At 38.5% G+C, this 17,743-nt stretch overlaps 1 protein-coding gene across 2 annotated transcripts; it reads right to left on the bottom strand.

Annotated features, from left to right (window-relative positions):
* Nucleotides 1-518: 518 nt before the first annotated feature.
* LOC131678540 (endocuticle structural glycoprotein ABD-4) lies at nucleotides 519-17,743 on the bottom strand. 2 transcript variants are annotated; one of them, XM_058958754.1, is made up of 3 exons: nucleotides 17,570-17,743; nucleotides 1,502-1,620; nucleotides 519-1,086 (listed from the first exon to the last, which is right to left on the bottom strand). In XM_058958754.1, exons 1-3 carry the CDS (start codon nucleotides 17,576-17,578, stop codon nucleotides 813-815), a joined length of 402 nt encoding a protein of 133 aa, XP_058814737.1. In that variant the 5' UTR covers nucleotides 17,579-17,743; the 3' UTR covers nucleotides 519-812. The 2 variants fall into 2 exon arrangements, with proteins under 2 accessions (XP_058814737.1, XP_058814736.1); XM_058958753.1 differs by having other exon boundaries at nucleotides 1,502-1,623; nucleotides 17,570-17,741.

Below are 17,743 nucleotides of genomic sequence, written 5' to 3' on the forward strand. Positions count from 1 at the left end.
GTTTGTGGAAAATTGGAAATAAACGCTCAAAATGAAATTCCCACAGTGGTTCCACATACTGCGAAGCCTATGTTTTTTTACGAATGGCTTTGTTGAAGGTGGATATTCATTAGAAGTTGCAGGATAAGTAATTTATTTAGCTTTGAGTCTGAACAGAATTTTTAAAAATATCCTTACACGAGCATGTGCGAGAAAGAGAGGCTGCAACTAACTTTATATCAGAATTTTTTTCTTGAGCGTGAGAACTATTTTATCGGAGCCGGTCAGAGTTATCGCTGGAATCGGTATCATTCTAGTGTAGGATAGCGAATGCAGCGAAAGCGGATCAGGTGAATATGGAAAACACTGAGAGCGGACACATTTCACGATTTCGGAAAATACAGCAGAAGGGTATGTGACGTTATAAATTCAAATTGTAATCCCAAAATGTCAAAACAAAAGACCATAGTCTGAGATTTTCTCAGGTTACGCACAAACTCAAAATATCATATAAAGAAAAATAAAAGTCAAACGAAACGTTCATTTTCACATGCGCTTTTTATTAACGCCTTTGAACTGTATGGTTATGCATTAGTACTCTTTTCTTTACTTGCTAAAACATTTAGCATTAAAGCTTGAACACGAAACTTCACACTTTTTCTCCGAACATCTGCTTCCAACATTATACAACATGTAATTATCCTATCAACAAACTAGAAATTGAGTATTAGCCAACGCGGGCGGGTCAGGTCCTACATTTACTTGCGACGTGGTATCTTGCAGTAATCAGCACGAGTCTTGGGTCTCTTTCGGGTGAACGCGGTTTCACGCACCTAACGTCTCCGGTTGGTCACCGGCGGAAGACTCGCTAGGTAGTCCAAAGCCTTTTGTATCTGCGGTGGAATCGGTGGTGGTGTCGGCAGATGATCACCCTGAGGCTGGAATCCATTCTCGTCATCGGCGGCGTAGTTCAGCGTAATGACCTGGCCATCGGGGGCTGTGTAGGTTACTGAACCGGACGCAACGATAACATCGGTTGTATCTGGATTGCTTGCTCGTTTCAGCGTTCCCTGCTCCTGTCCGCGAATTCCGTTGGCTGTTTCATAGCTGAAATGGGGGGGGGGGAATAGAAAAAATGTATCATTTCAGTAGGTCGTTTGAAGCTGTGACGGGGTTTACTCTACAATTAGCAAAACTAATCGTCTTCACTGCTATCTAATTATTCCACTTTGTTTCGCCGACCGAAATTGGATAATTGCCGGCTTAAGTAACCGGCACCATGAATAAAAACAATAGACAATTTAAAAGTTTTCCAAGCTAATTAATAACTATGGATCGATAGACACCCCTCGGTAACAATTGCGTTTTTTTCATATGTACGATAAATAAGATGATAAAGATAGCACATTGAAAACTACACAGATTCAGGTCCAGTAGCTGTCTTATTTGCATTGAGCCGCCCTCACGGATTGTGGCGATCTACGCGCTATATGGTTTGCTGATTCTACAGTCTACTACGCACCTGTACTGATAAGACCCGTCCGGGTCGATGTTGCTGTCTTGGGCTACGATTTCCGACTCGGCCTCTGTCCGCTGTGGTGCTGCGTGGCTAACTGCAATGCACACTGCCAGTATTAGTAGCTTCTGGAAGAAAAAAAAATGAATGGTTGTTTGAACTTTGCATACTATTTAGCACCGTCAAAATTGAATAATTTGAGTGCGCATCTTGCGTGAAATAACGAACCAAACAGAAAGTTGGGGTGGCTGTGCGTGCCAGTGTGGCTTTTCAATTAGCAAAGTTTGTTATTTATTTACTGTTTATCGTGTTTGGGTGCTTTGATTTTTGATTGATTAGCTAATAATCATAGAAAAATGAAAATTTGGTAAATGTGGCGATTATTTAATCAGCATGATTAGATAGAATAAAAAGACGGAAGTTCACTATTGAACGATAGGCGTGAAGATTAATAACAAATATTTCAAGTTGAAGTTCAAACGATTGCTTTTAGTGTTTTTTTATAAATCTCGATAACAATTAGTAGTCTATCGGATTCCACACTTTCAGCAATGTCGGATGAAAGAGAGTGAATCCAATTCTGTGTTGTGCAGCAGTTGATATCAGGACCGGCGGAAAGCGTGGGTAGTATGGGTAGTGCTACCCACTCGAAAATAACCGAGTGGGTAATTACCCACTCGAGATTTTGAACCATTTCAAAAAATTTAGATGTGCAACGCATGTATCTCGCACTATACACATTTGAAAACATCGATGTACCACAATTCCATTTGCATAAACGAACGTGATTTAATGTGAATGTAATGTAAACGTGTGCATTGCGAAAAGGGAAACATCCTTACTAATGGACCCCTCACCCTATGCTTTCTACCCACTCGGGCCTAAAGTGTTTCGCCGGCCCTGGTTGATATCATTGCTATTATATTGCACACTAGCCTGCCCAGAAAAAAACTGAATTTTTGAAAACCCAACCCGATCAAAATGAAATAACAAGATTATAACACAATCAAATTTTCTTAACTGATTGTGTTATAAATTTGGTCTCGTTAGTAGTTAAAATAACAGAAAATTATAACAAGTCACAACGCGAGATATAGTTTTGAAATCTTTTTGTAATGTGTTCCTGGTGGGTCCCACCAGGAGCATCTGTACTGAATTTGAGCCAAATCGCACAAGTTTAGCTACCGGACCAATGCACTTGAAATTTGTATGGAATTTTCAACAACTTACATGGAGAAAACTCACTAGCTCGCATTTACACCGCAATGTGGCACTGTACGTATCAGTTTATCACCACAATTAAATATAAGAGAGATAATTTTATTTTCCGGAACTTTGTCGAATAAATCCAGCTTTAGTAGGAGAAGTCAATAAAATCTTAACGTCAGTTTTGCTGGGGGCTAAACAGCTTAAAGAACAGATTCATTTGTAGATTTCCACGTACTTTTTAGTTTGCGAAATAACGGTTAAGATTAACTAAGCAGTGTGTCAGAAGCATTTTGGCGCATAATAAACTGCCACGTAGTAATCTAACCAGAGTAGGGGTCCAGGGTTATTTGCTTACAGCAGGCCCGTGCGCAGAGGATTTTCAAGGGAGGGGTTTAGATTTTTTAAAGTTTCTTACGAAAAACTTGTTTTAATCCATTTAATGATGCAATTGCGCCTTTCTCATTTATCCAAACTATGATTCATTAGCTGGTTTTGTTCAATAGAATTGTGGAAATGCCTATTACATTCCTATTTCACTTAGCACGTATCCCACGACTACCACGAAAGTAGACGCAGATTCACTCTAAACAAAAAAGTATAGGGGAGACCGGGGCTAGTCTGCGGTGTTTTCAGTTTCCATTTTTACCGCTTTGATAGATAGATCTTGCAAAATAGAACATGCGGCTGTAGTCAACATTCCTGAATTTTATCAAAGTGTTTGTAGCATTGTCTTTGCTTTTATAGACAAAAATGTGTGACGCGAAAATCCCGCCAACTTACCCCGGGGCCGGGGTAAATTGACGAGATTTCCTTGGCCCCGGGGTAAGTTGGCGGTATTTATGAATACGCCAGAAAATGAAGATTCATGAAGGCGCTGAGTGACGACGCAATACTCAAACGGCAAATATTGCCTGTCATTTGAGACTTGGTTTGAGAACATCACCGAAGAACCGATGTGACTTAAATTGTGGAATATACCTGGAATCCGGGACTTCTAGAATCGTCGATAGCGGACAATATATCCAAAGAATGTTTGATTGGTAGTGAACTACACGCGTGAATCGAAGTAATTTGGTGAGCACTTCAATACTTTTTAGCCTCTGCGGTGTTACGATTGTACCCATTTATATGGGAAATTCCAGGGTAACCTTACTAACAAACCTGTAACTCCGGAACCAAGTGTCAGAACCGAATGAAATTCAGCAGCACTCAATGGCATTACTGTATCTTTCATTTGAAATCAAGTTTGAAAAAATCGGTAGAGAATTCGTTGGGAAATAGGTGTGATATTAGTTTAGGAATTTGGCGAGTTCCCCGGAGGCATCATGAACCGTTATAGGTGGCCAATGTGGTCAAAGCTGCTTTGATTGATCATTAGTGATCCAGACCAGCAAACTAGAGTATTGTTGAACCCATTTTAATATGTTTTATGTCATTTGGACATCATGGTTGTGCCAGTTTATATGGGAATTTGCTGTGGGACCACACTCTTCATCCCGTAGCTCCAGGATCGGAAGTCGGATCAACTTAAAATTCAATAGCAGCTAATGGGAGCGTTATACCTTTCAGATGAAACTAAGTTTGTGAAAAGTGGCTTAGCCATCTCTGAGAAAATTGTGAGTTTAAATGACACACACACATACACTTACACATATACATACACACACAGACATTTGCCGATCTCGACGAACTGAATCGGATGGTATATGACACTCGGCCTTCCTCGGCTGAAAAGTCGATTTTTTCAGTGATTATATAGCCTTTCTTTATGAGAAAGGCAAAAAGGTATGAGAACCCTCAAACTTTGAAGTTTTTTTTCCGAGGGTTAGAGGCCTAGCCTTGTGTACCAATCCACTCAGATCAACAAATAGAAGAAATGTACAATGTTATCGCGAAGGAATCTTCAACAGACTCCGCTGTCTGCTGGTACGCTGTAGAATGGGACTGGTTTGTAGTAGTGGAGCTTACTGACCAAACTTAAACCTCTTGTTTCACGCAATCCACATCCATCCGGAACCACTGTTAGATGCTACTTCAGTAGGGATTGTGTTCTTGATCTTTTCATTTTGTCTTAATTGCTCATGTTTTTCATTGCTGCGTTTTCACTAAAAGCAGCAATGAAAAACATCTAACCTGCTCAGGTCTACTTCAAATATCGTCTCCTGTTGACACTCGAACTGTATTTCCTGGCGCTACTCGTTCCTATTTATATGTGAGCTGATGCTGAGAGTTCCTCAGCGGCAGTATTTCTCCAGATAGTGACGGTAATCGGTGGTGATTTTTTTTTCAGGAAACTTTCTTCTACTTCAGGGCCGGTAGAAAGTGTGGGTAGTATGGGTAGTACTACCCACTCGAAAATAACCGAGTGGGTAATTACCCACTCAAAATTTTGAACCATTTCAAAAAATTTAGATGTGCAACGCATGTATCTCGCACTACACACATTTGAAAACATCGATGTACCACAGTTACATTTGCATAAACGAACGTGATTTAATGTGAATGTAATGTAAGCGTGTGCATTGCGAAAAGGGAAAAAATCCTTACTAATGGACCCCTCACCCTATGCTTTCTACCCACTCGGGCGTAAAGTGTTTCGCCGCCTGTGTTCTACTTCATTTTTTCCTCCTCAGCTTCCGTTGCTAGCCCGCTGGCCTACCTTTCCTGTGGAACTGTTCTGTTCACAACTATTGCTAATATCAAAACTTGTCGAAACGTGAACCAATTCGGAGATGCCGACCAACTTGACTTACAACCCTTTCCAGCCACCCTCGCAAGGTTTCTTCAATGAATTATTTCTAGAATGATAGAACTCAAATGACATGTAATTTGTGAAAATTATTTTTTTCCTGAACAGGAAGTTAAGAAAGATTTCAATGTAATTCACAACATTTATGGGACCAAAACCCTCCCCTTGTGCAGTGCACAATGTGCACGGACCTGGTTCATAGTTGATGTTAATATTGGCTAAGAAATACAGAAAGAGCAGAGCCGTAGCGTTGCGTTCTGGCGCCCTTAGTGGAGTCTCGTTATACGCTCCTTTGGAGTTAACTGTGGTTTTCTCTTTCAGTTAGACTGTCAAACAATAATTCAGTATGTACTTGGAAATTGCACACTTAACCTGACTTTCTACCGTCATCTCCTTGCTCTCCCTTGAGTACTATAGCTCTTTTTATTGAAAGATATACTTCACTTTCCTGTCACTTGCTAATTGCATGTCGTTAAAAACATAAAAAAGTACAAAAAAGGAAAATAGACTCACTCTTAGTCGTTAATAAAAAAGGATTTTTTTAAATTCCGAAGTATGTATGACTTTTATAAATAAATACTTTTGAGACAATTTTTCGAAGGCGACGCGGAAAATCAAAGCCAGTCATTGAGTACCAAGTTGGTACTACCAACAGAACGATAAAGTTTAGTGAAATTAAAAAAAATAAGCGAATGGAGTATTTAGATTTTGCGGTCTATAATAGTATTAAAAAGCGATGTGTCGCTTCAAATCCGATGTTTCAGCGGTTTATTCCACCTTTTTAAAGGCATAGAGGCTATTTTGTTGGTATTAGTTTTTGTTTTAAATTTCTTTGAAAATATGGAATAAACCATCGAAACGTCGAAGGCCCGAAAAACTCTACTCGTATATTCAGTACTTGCAGTCGAAAAGTTCAAATTTACTAAAGAACAACCCTATAATATCATTCAGATATTTGTTTTTTCGGAAGGCTTTATGAAATCAGTTTATACTAGGTGTTTGAAGGCGACGGAGTGTGCTTTTTTCGGGAGACTGTACGTATTTACTAAGCAGACGTTTTATTGGAGAATTGAAAATCAGTTTCTTCGCCAAGCGTTAGATTTATTTCCGATCGTTGGATTCGATGTAAACACAGATTTGCAAAAGATTCGACACAAGCTCGTTCGTGTTTGACTGTAATTTACAGCGGCAAATCTACACAGTTTTAAGATGTTCGCGAAATCAGTTGACGCCAGGTGTTTGAAGGGGACTCAGGAGACTATATATCGAGACCAGTATACCGAGATTTTTAGGAGCTGTTAGCCATTTGGTCGATTGTTAATCACGATACATATTATTGATTTGAATTACCAGCCCAAGGGCGGTCAGGACATTCTGGTTATGTCCGAAACATTACCCACCCATCTTTTTGCACATGCGTATGAAACATGCTGTTAATAGGTGCTTGAGCCAGTTACTGAGAAAATCGGTAGCATCCAGCTATACACCGAATAATGATAGGCAAACTCATTTTTAATCTACTATCCCCTGATTTTTAATTTCCTTTATCTCTAATAATGTATGTTTCTTTCTTCATATTCTTTTAGTTTTTATTTTGCACTGGGCTCTTGGCTTGAATTCTTCTGTAAAAGACCCAGCTTATGGAGCAAAGAATGTTGAAAACGCGTTATCGAAGACTCTGACTTTCTTTTCCAAATCATATACGTTGAACTCGATTGAACCATATCTGATCTTCTTTAGGATTAATGATAACCAGTTAAGTATTCTAAGGATTTCTAGAAAAACTGACGCAGAGAGATTCAGCCGTGACAGATATCTCGAAAGTACAGTCTTTTATAAAGGATTACCGCATCTACATGTCCGTTTATACAGTTGAGATCGACGGTGTGGTCACCGATTCGAGTTGATCATGCGTGGTGTGAAGGCGTTAATGGTTTCAAGGACTCAGTCTCCAGTAAGGGCAATCGTACAGGACAGAACAAAATTGTATGTCCCTTCAAACCAGAGATGCATGAAGCACAGCACGAGAGCCTAACACGAGCTGAGCGGCCGCTTTGAACGAATCAAAATCAATAAGCACTGATACCGCTCGTGCCAGGTATACTTCTTGCTCGAGCTGTAGGATTCGAAGAGCTAGCACAACGGATTAGCACGATGAGCTAGCTCGGTAAGCTGGCACGAGCTCGCAGTAGAGTAAGCTATGGGACGAAAGAATAGGACAAAGCATGAAATATACGTTGGTAAATGTGCGACAAGTTGCTGAGAAAACGATGCAAGCATTGTTACTCACACTAACGCGTTCTATTTCTTTTCTAGTTTACTATAGCTATAGCTCGGTGCAGCGTGCTTGCTATCATCGTGCTAGCTCAGGGCTTGGATTGTGAAGCTTCAAATGAACGAATATAGCGATTTCCCCCCTGCATGAGAGCACTCAATCTCATGCGTAAATGAGAACCTATGCCTGACGCAAACAGCTAAACGTGAGAAAGCTGAGTACTTGAATGAACTTACCCTCCCGGCGAGAGGCAACTCATGCCTTCCCCAAAACAGATGCATGACGAAATAAACATACTCAAAACTAAAAAGTTACGTCTCTCTTGCATCGAATCTGCGCTGTCCGACGACACTCTTCATGAATACACTTGCACGTTGAACTGGTATACGACGAATGCTTCATTGTCGTTAGTTTATAATGAGAACGAGGCATGCTGCTTCACGCCTTACTACACGGGATGAAGCAAACATTTTTTTACCACTTTAACTGGTGAAAATACGGGAATGAAAAGCGTTCGTCATGTAGGTACTTATCATGTACGTACAAGAACAGAATTTTGGCGCGTCCGGGCGGTACACGAAGCGGTAGAAGCATTGGACTTTCGGCATTGGTGGCATTAATCGGCGCATAGACAAACCGTTTACGAACTCAGATGCCACATTTACACCTGCCTCCCCGCTGAGTGCAAAGGCCATCGTGCGCTCGCCATCACGCTTTTCGATCCGAAATCTTGCATAGGGCGTTTGCAGAAAATATAATGAATAAAGGAATACGGTGGCGGTGCCATTAGGAACGTGGGGTGGGGGTGGTTCAGTCCCTCTCGATTTCTCTAAAAATGGTAAGATTTTTTGACTGTCGTAAATATTCGTGGAAGCGCCATTCTGAAACATTAATTTTTACATTCTACTTTTTTTTAGTAAGGAGATACGTGTTTCATTTTTTTTGCTATGCTCAAAACAAAAATTATTGGCAAAATCGTGAAAAATAAAAGTGAAAAAATAACAAGTGCTATAGAAAACTCAAGGTTCCTATTTTATGGAATGATTTTTGTTTTGGGTGAAAACGCAGATATTTTCAAAACGCTTACCACTTTTATGCTAAATGAGCGTACGAAGCTTCAGCGGCTCGCGTCGGCGCGCGCCACGCCACGGCAAAGATAATGCACAATACCCAAATCGGCAGCAATTTTTTAACACATTCTTTTTGCTTCTAAAGGAGTTTCCCCAATAAAGATATCATAACATGATTCCATTACAAAAAAAATTAAAAATGATGGTCTGAATTGCCTCCTAGAGAACGAACTAATCCTACATCGTAAAAGGATGGAAAAACATAGAATTTTGAAAATCGTTGACTAGCGCTGCCATGGAGTGGTAAAAATCAATTTTTATAGCTCCGAAATGTACCAATAAACCAATAAACACATCTATCTACCTAAAGTCCTTTTGATTTGATTAGGTAAGTCCGAATAGCCCCGGGTTCCCCTACGAATCGGCGAGATTTTTTTTCTAAATAATGAATTTATATTATTTAGAGAAAATATATATGCGTTATAAGTGAAAACCAAATTTTATCAAACCCCGATTTGCTCCCGACTTTGTCAGCCTAATAAAAAGGCGTTTGATGGACTTTATCAGACGAACCAAGTCAAATCCGAGTAAATCCTTTTGAGCACTTTTTTATCATAAATTTACAAAATATGCAAAAACAAAAACATTTTTTTTAAAATTTGCGCTGGAAAACTCCCTTTAGGAAATCCCTACTAAATAATCAGAAAGGATAATGAGACCATGTTTAGGGACTAAAGAAAAATACTTTAACAGCCTTGGGCTATTAAAAAGAAGGAAAAAAATATGTACCAATTTTATCAATTTCCTCATAACGTACACCAGGGGGCTGATAAAAACGGGTCTACATTCATTGTGTAACATAATCTGTCCTAGCATTTGAACCAGATGCGCAGAAAAAATATGTAAAATATAGCTAAAATTTTGCATCATATCCACGAAAAAACAAATTCATAGGATTCTTTTCAAAAATGTTATTTATTTTAAAGTTATGAATTATTTTGAACGTTGAGAGAGTTCGTGCATACAAAAAGCTTGAAAATCTGGAAAGGTTTTAATGGCTATACGATTTAATCCTAGATAGTTGAATACTCGATTGAAATGACGCTGTCAGATAAATAGTAAACAAACGTTAGAGATGGCGAGTCTTTGTACTAGAGGGATTCAACTTTTTTAGATTTGGTGGGTGGAGAGATTGAGTTATGTTAGAACAGTTTTAGTTTTGATTTGCTTTCAAAAAGTTGCGAAGCTAATCTATAAAGATTCTGGCTAGTAAAGCCAAAAGTAAATAATTTGACATAAATTTTAGTCTTCATAGAAGGTGCATCAATCGGTTTTTGTCAACTTTGGGAAAACTAACTCAATTTTTAAAATTTGGATGTAACACCTTTTATAATTTAAAAATCTGGAATAATGAAAGATTTGTCGTTTTGTCTAGAAACTGCAAAAAACTCTGGATGTGCAAATAAATCTGTCATAATGGCATCCCTGAGTGCAACCGGAACGGAAACAATCAAATCTCCAGCAGAGTGCTATTATCTCAAACAGTTTTGTTGTGAACATTAAAACTGGTATACGCTACCCTTTTTGTCCCACCTGAAATACGTTTAGAACTGTGTTTCCAATATACAAAGAGTATTCAGCTCGTACACTTAAATTCGTTGAATTGGGGAAAACAACTTCGAGTCAAGTACAGTAAGATTCCGTTTTTGGCACGTTCCGTTTTTGGCATGCTCCATTTTTGGCAACAAATCGGTTCCGTTTATGGCAACATTATTTTTGTTCATAGTAAATCTTTTAAAAATGCTCAATAATCATTTCGTTGTAATAATGGATATCGCTTTTGACTTTATTTCCAATCATAGGAGTCATATTTACTATATTTCATGGGGGCGGGCATGGCGAATAAAGTTTAATTTGTTGATTTTTTCTATTATTTCATTCCATTTCACATATTCTTATATATTTAAAGTTCTTGTAACATTTATGATGTCTCAAATTGAAAATAAAAGCTTTTAAGGTAAGGTTCCATTTTTGGCACGATTCCAGTTTTGGCAACTGAAAAAAAATATTGTTGCCAAAAACGGAATCCTACTGTAACGAGGTAAGGACAAGTTCTGGAGCTGTTCAGTTCTAGATTCATAATTTTGACTAAAAATTCTGAAACTATAACTTACTCTTCACAGTAGCAGTTTGATAGGGTTTTATTTTCAGTTTAAAATTCATGCCACGTCATATCTTACTGGACTCAAATTTTTTTTCCCAAGTTCATCTAGGCTGAGTATCTGTGCTTTTCTATGTATGTATTTGAAAACACAGTATGGGCATGTTCAGGAGTGTTTCAGTTCTAGACTCATAATTTTGACAAATTGAAAATTTTAAAACTAATACTTTCTTCCCCCCGCAGCAGTTTTTGCGGGTGTTCTAGTTAGTTTAAAATTCGTGTCTCGCCATGTCTTCAGTTTTCCAGTAGAATTCAAATTTGTGTTTCCTTAGTCCCTCGGGTCTACGTATCTGTGCTTAATACTCTCTATGTACTTAAAACACAATTTAAGCCTGTTTTAAAATCAACAACAAATAGAACGGCATGGCATAGCAGATTTTAAAAAACAAAGCGAAACGAATAAGACATATCTAACCTGAAGATTGCTTACCAAAGCTCATTAGTTAAAGTGGAAAATTCGGGATTTGATATATTAAAATTCATTCGCGAATTAAACGCTCTTGAAAAAAGTTACATTTTCAATATCACCGTCAACCGTCCGATTGGTTCAATAGATATTGTTCCGTTTATGTACACCATGAAACAATTTTGTTTTTAAAACGCTCTCGGAGATTCACGGTCACTTACTCAATTTGAAATATGTAGTTTTCAATGAAAATTAATGAACATATTACATAAATGTTACATTAAAATATGTAAGTTTACTGAACATCCTAGCACTCTAAATCGCCAGAAAAAGTCTTAAAAGCAGTTCTATTTTCGACGAGCATACTATCTCTCCCCTCCCCCTACTACAACTACAACAATTGAGGATCCATTTGTAATCAGCGACCTAAAATTACCAGATTTTACCCAAGTAAAGTTATACATACAGGTTCAAAATCAGGGATAAAATCGCTTGCGAAATGTGCCCTTTCGAATAACAATCTGATGGATGTTTTCTGCTAGACCAACGCAATCTCATGAAAATGGGAGAGAGCTGAGCTGTATAGTAGGCCTCTCTTACCGGCAAAAAATTCTCTGAATGATGTTGCTTCACGGCTCAATAGCGCCTGCGAAGCATTGCACAGAAGATGGCTTCAAAGGAATAAATATTCATCATATATACACATTCACGAAAGTAAAAAATAGCCGAATATAGACTACACACGATGGGTGGATTTGAGAGAAGCGGTAAGCATGCATACACTCGTGAGTGTTTGAGAGAATGAACTATGCCTGCTTCTATTCAGTGCTTCGATTTCCAAGCCCTGATCACCGTGCTAGTGAGAGCTCTCGCTCATCGGTGCTCGTTGAGCTAGCTTGCTAGCCCAATGAACTTAGTACAACATAAGCCATTTCACAGGAATAGGATACGGTGCACCGTTCTTGTGCACGCCTGCTTTAAATTTCTATCGGGTAACGTATAACGGGACAGCCGGGAAGTCAAAACCTTCCTCGAGGAGGTTCGTCTGCCGTCGGCTGTTTGTATCGCGTGTCATGTACTGCATTAAATACAAGCGAATCTCGACAAACATATGATTACGGCGTAAAAGCCAACTGTCAAAATTCGTGTTGAATGAATATTTCGGACATACTGTCACTCGCCAATCACAGATGTTGGTAGTAAGCAAAACAGAAAAGCTTTCTCTTGCGTTTAGTGGTGTGTACTGTGTTCGGCCAGTAACGGTTTCTCCGGAATTTCCCTTTGAAGAGAATTTTGACAGTTGGCTTTGTCAAGAAATGGGCCATTGTAGTTAAAAGGCCCGATGCGGCAAGTGTGTAGAGAATCATGAGGGTGAAATCCCTTAAAAGACTTTCTAAGCACTCGTTTGCTTAGAAACACTACAATTGAGCTACGCCACTCACCACGACACATCTTTACGCACTCTTGGTCCAAGGAGAATTTTTTTTTTCTTCGGTGAAAACATGTGACGTGATGATCTAGCTAACTCCCCCTCCCCCTATGTCACAACATGTCACAACTTTTCGTACCCCTCCCCCTAAAAGCGTTACATAATATATGAATGGTCCCTTTTTTTCAATTCGTTTATTTGATAAGGCAGGTTTGCGTTAGCTTAAAGGTGCCAATTTTGTTTTGTTTTACATTTTAAATTACTTAAAACTAGGGGATTACATATTGATTTTTGAAATTAAACTAAGGCGCATTTATAGCTATACATATACACAAGGGGGTAATATAATTTTCGTAAGATTAGGGGGTCATTTAGTTTTTATGGCAATATGGTTTGACATTTTTAGCAATGAGATTATTGGAGCAAATAATGTTTAACTAAGGGGGAAAATTTTTACGACTATCTTAAAAGTAGAAATAATTAGAGGGCGTGATTAAATTTTGTAAAGATTCGGAGACATTAATTAGAGTTATTTTATGTGGTAGTAGAGTTGGGCATTTTCAACGAGATCATATAATGTAATAGTTAAAACTAGAAAAGGCAAGAAGAGCTAAATGCTTCATGAAGATATTTGGGGGGGGGGGGGGGGGAAGGGGTGTTACTTCTGTGTATAAGAGTCAGGGGAAGTAGGGTGGACAAACATGGCAGGGGGAGGACATTATTTCAGTTTCACACTTCGGGAGATCAACGGATGGATTACAGAATCAGGGTGGCCTTCAAGAATGGTCCCTTATTTGCGTGTAAAAAAGTTCTCAGTTGAAGAAACTACCAACTAAAATTAATACTAGGTTCCACAATGGATGTGATAGAAATACTGAGCACAACATTGCCATGCGGGTTTTGAATTACTTTTATCAATTTCTTAACTTTCTGTTCAGCAAAAAATATAAAACGCGAGCCATTTTGACAAAGAAAATGTCATTTGAGTTCGGTAAAGCTAGAAACAAGTCGTTGAAGAAACTAAAAAAGAAACAATGCGAGAGAGCCGGTCGGCATCTTCGGATCGGTGCATGTCTTGACAAGTTTCGATATTAGCAACAGTTGTAAGTAGACAAAGCAAAGGTCGATCAACGAGCTAGCAACGGGGATCAAGGAGCAATAACACGAATGAACAGCCCGAAGGCGAAGGAAATCAGTGTCGGGTGTCAGGAGAGATTTAACCGCCAATGATCTCTCCGTTTGAGAGGCTGAGAGCTGAACGGCTCACAAAAATGGGTATCGGTATTGAGAGAAATACCGCTGCCAAGGAACTCTCAGCACCAAATAGAAAATAAATAGGAACCAGTACCGCCAAGGAGGATATGAAATTCAGCGAAGGGTGTTGTAAAGAGTTGCAAGTCATTGTGATTGGCAGCTCCGGATAGGTTCGCATTTCGACAGGGTACGTAATTTGCAGCAAATAATTATAACCACCGCACACGGGCTTGGTTGCCAAATAAGATGTCGAAGTTTGTAATCATTTTTCTGTGCTATTTTGATTATCTATTTTTTCGGTGAAACATCAAATTGAATACATGCTTTGTTATCATGAAGAATCTTCAAAATATGAATAAATTTTCAATTTACCATCACTGATTGCAAAAATAGAAATTCGGTTTGATTTCATATTCATTGGGCATTTTTTTCTGGTCTCGATTTTGTATTTTCAAGCATTTAGACGACCAAAACGACAACAGCTTGAGTAATCATTATCTGCAACATCAAAACCTCAAGTTAAGTTTTAAAATCCGCATGATTTGGTAGTCGAATTATGATAGATGCCATTTCGAGAATTCACACTATAGGCTTTTCTAGGCAGATGCAATTTGCGTTGCGCCCAACACCGTACATATAAATTCTGCATCTGTGAAGAACATCGTGCATAGTAATGTTGCATATTGCTTCCTTGTGTGATTTGTTACCAAACTGAGAAGAAACGTGAAGACGATTTGGCTAGACAAATAAAATCTCAGTCAGTTAGTAGACTTTTCGTTAAAATTTTGTTGTTGTCTATTTGACATCGTTTATATATCACTGATTTAGCAAAAATTCCTTGTTCCGCGAAAATTAGATTCCCCTAAAATTAAGACACTTTGAACTCATCCCTTAAGGTCGTCCCAGAAAACAAAATAAAAGAACAACTAGCACAAGTTCAAGATTAATCACATTCATTGAAAGTAAGCCTGTTGAGATGCGTTGTTTTTCAGTTATCCATTGGATTGGAATCCAGTATCTTACTGCATCCTTTAAAGGGTTGGAACCACAAGCCCAATCGCAGGTCAAGTGCCTTTTGGTTTCACATAAGGGAGTTTCTTGGGACAATTGATCTTTGGTTATACCACTTTGGCGAAAAAACTAAAAGTTGAATTGTGCAACAAATCCTTCTCCGATGCTACAAATGTCGCCGAGTATGTAAAAAAGCTAAAAGAGTTGCCCTAAACCAGCGGTTTGCAACCTTTTTCGTATCAGGGACCTCTTCAAAATCACCTTGGATTGTTGCGGAACCCCACGGCTTGACATTGATTTTTATATTTATTTTGTTATATTTTACACGACTCAATGCGTTAGCATAACTTAGCCGTAGAGGTTTCATGTTTTACATTATGTAAAAATAAAAGAATAGCACAAAGTTACTGCGGACGGGAGGGTCTTATGGATGCAGCTTTCTTGGTATTCCCGTCCATGGCCTAAATGATACAGCTTTCATGATGTTTGAAGTCAGATGTTCTTAATTGTTTCTTGCTCTTACGGCTCGCTTTTGGAAATCCGTTGTTTATCGACTTTTATTGTGCTGGTTGTTAATTTGGAGATACTGGACCAATCGTTGTTATTTCGTTGTTTGTACGGAAAGTTTGTTGCGATATGCAAAGCGTATAAGTTGTTGATTGGCCAATTAGTTGTGTTTTATCAACATCTGTTAAAAATTGTTTTTAGCAGGAGCGGATCCAGAAAAAAATCGAGAGGGGTACGAAATTTTGAACATTGTACACTACGTTATGCGTTAAAAACCCATTTAATGAAAATCAGTTTTGGTGGTCAAATTCGGTTTGAAATTATTTTAAGTTTAAAACTAATATAAAATTGAAACTAATTCATAATTTCTCAACAAGTTGTAAATTTTTGAAGGGGTCTGGACCCCCAGGATCCTTCCCCTGGATCCGCCACTGGTTTTTGGTATTGGTTGTAGTAGATTGATTTTTCTATGCGACTCCGGAGAATTGTTTTGCGAAATGTGCAGTCCGGTTACAAAACTGATACGTAAGAGACTGATCAATGTAGGAGCACATTGTTATTTGCCAACCGCATTTAAACAAAACGAAGTCCGTTAGGTATGCCACTGAATTTTTTTTCTCAAGTATGGTTTGTCACAGATTTCACTTTTCCATATTTTGATATAAATCTGTTAATGCGTTTTAGGCTAATGCGCGGCGCTAGGACGCGCCTCAATTTTATCGTCATCCATATATTCAGGATCTTGGTTTTAGCGCTTCTCGGCCTAAAGGCTAAGATCAAAGTGTAAAAAGGATCTTGGTTTTAACGTTGTCATCTTCAACGCCATATTTAAATTGTTTTATCAAGTTTTATGCCTGAGCTAAACTTTTAAACGTTGCCTATACACAGTTTCATATGTGGTGTAACTGTATGTATTTTATTGGCTTAAATAAGGATCCGTTTTCACTTTTTGTAACACTTTAACAGTACATGATTGTTGGTCAAAGAGTATATTATTTTCTGTTCCGTGTAAGAGAAGCCTTAATTTGAGTATCCAACCGAAAAAGATATCCATCTTCGCGGAGCCCAGGTTGAGAATCACAGGCCTAACCACAAAAACGGCCAGTACCCGGGTTCGTTACTTGTACGGCCAGGTGCTGACAATAGTCGTTGGATGTATCTGGATTGATGATGAAACTTGTGCGAATGCTGATATTTCAAATGAATCCCGGGGCACGAATTGTACAAGGCTAGTGCTCGCGGTTTGTAACAGAGTTTATTTTCGTGGATAAATTCTTGAAATGATTACGATTTGGCAAGGGAATCGCTCCTGTGGCAAAAAAACATGGCAACTCATCTCAGAGTCGAGTTCACAAAATTGTTCCCGATTCCGTCTAATATAGATATTTTGGAGTATACTGAAGTGAAAACTGAAAAGTCACCAGTGACATTGATGAAAAATTGGTGGAATTAGCTTGCCCAGATCATGATAGAAGAAAGTGTGCGCCGGCTGACTAATTTATTCAAAATTACGATGGATTATTTATTTTACTACTACTACTACTTTTTATTAATGACTATAAGTAAGCCAAACTTTTTCTTTTCATGTTTTAACGATATTAAATAAGTAAGGGACTGGACGATATGAAGTATTTTAATATTAAGAGCCATAGTACTAAATGAAGAGCAAGGACTTAACCCTTTGTCTTTGTCACTTGAGTTTGCGGCATGCCTGGATAAGCGTAAAGTGATAACACTTTATGCTGTCGGTTACAGCTAATATTCACTGTTGGTTTTCGGTCGAAACGTTTGAACGTTACAAATAGTAAAGTTCGCTAAAATTTATGTGACAGAACAGCCAAATAAACAATGTCCTGAAACAACGACAGTCGTAACAACACCCACAAATCTGCACATATTACTGTAGCTATTTAAATGGCATCGATTTCATCACAGTTACTTACAATCTTCATACTGCTAACCGGACGGTTTTTCGGAAGATCACACCAAAAAAATTTTACTTCCACCACTTCACTGCGGAAACGCGCTACTAACTATCCCTCCGTTTTGAACTGAACTCAGGCTCCGCTGCACTCTACTAAACACCAGATGATAGTGAAATCTAATGGAAGTACAGA

The sequence above is a fragment of the Topomyia yanbarensis genome, chromosome 2 (genome assembly GCF_030247195.1).
Source record: "Topomyia yanbarensis strain Yona2022 chromosome 2, ASM3024719v1, whole genome shotgun sequence".
Classification (NCBI taxonomy): Eukaryota; Metazoa; Arthropoda; class Insecta; order Diptera; family Culicidae; genus Topomyia; species Topomyia yanbarensis.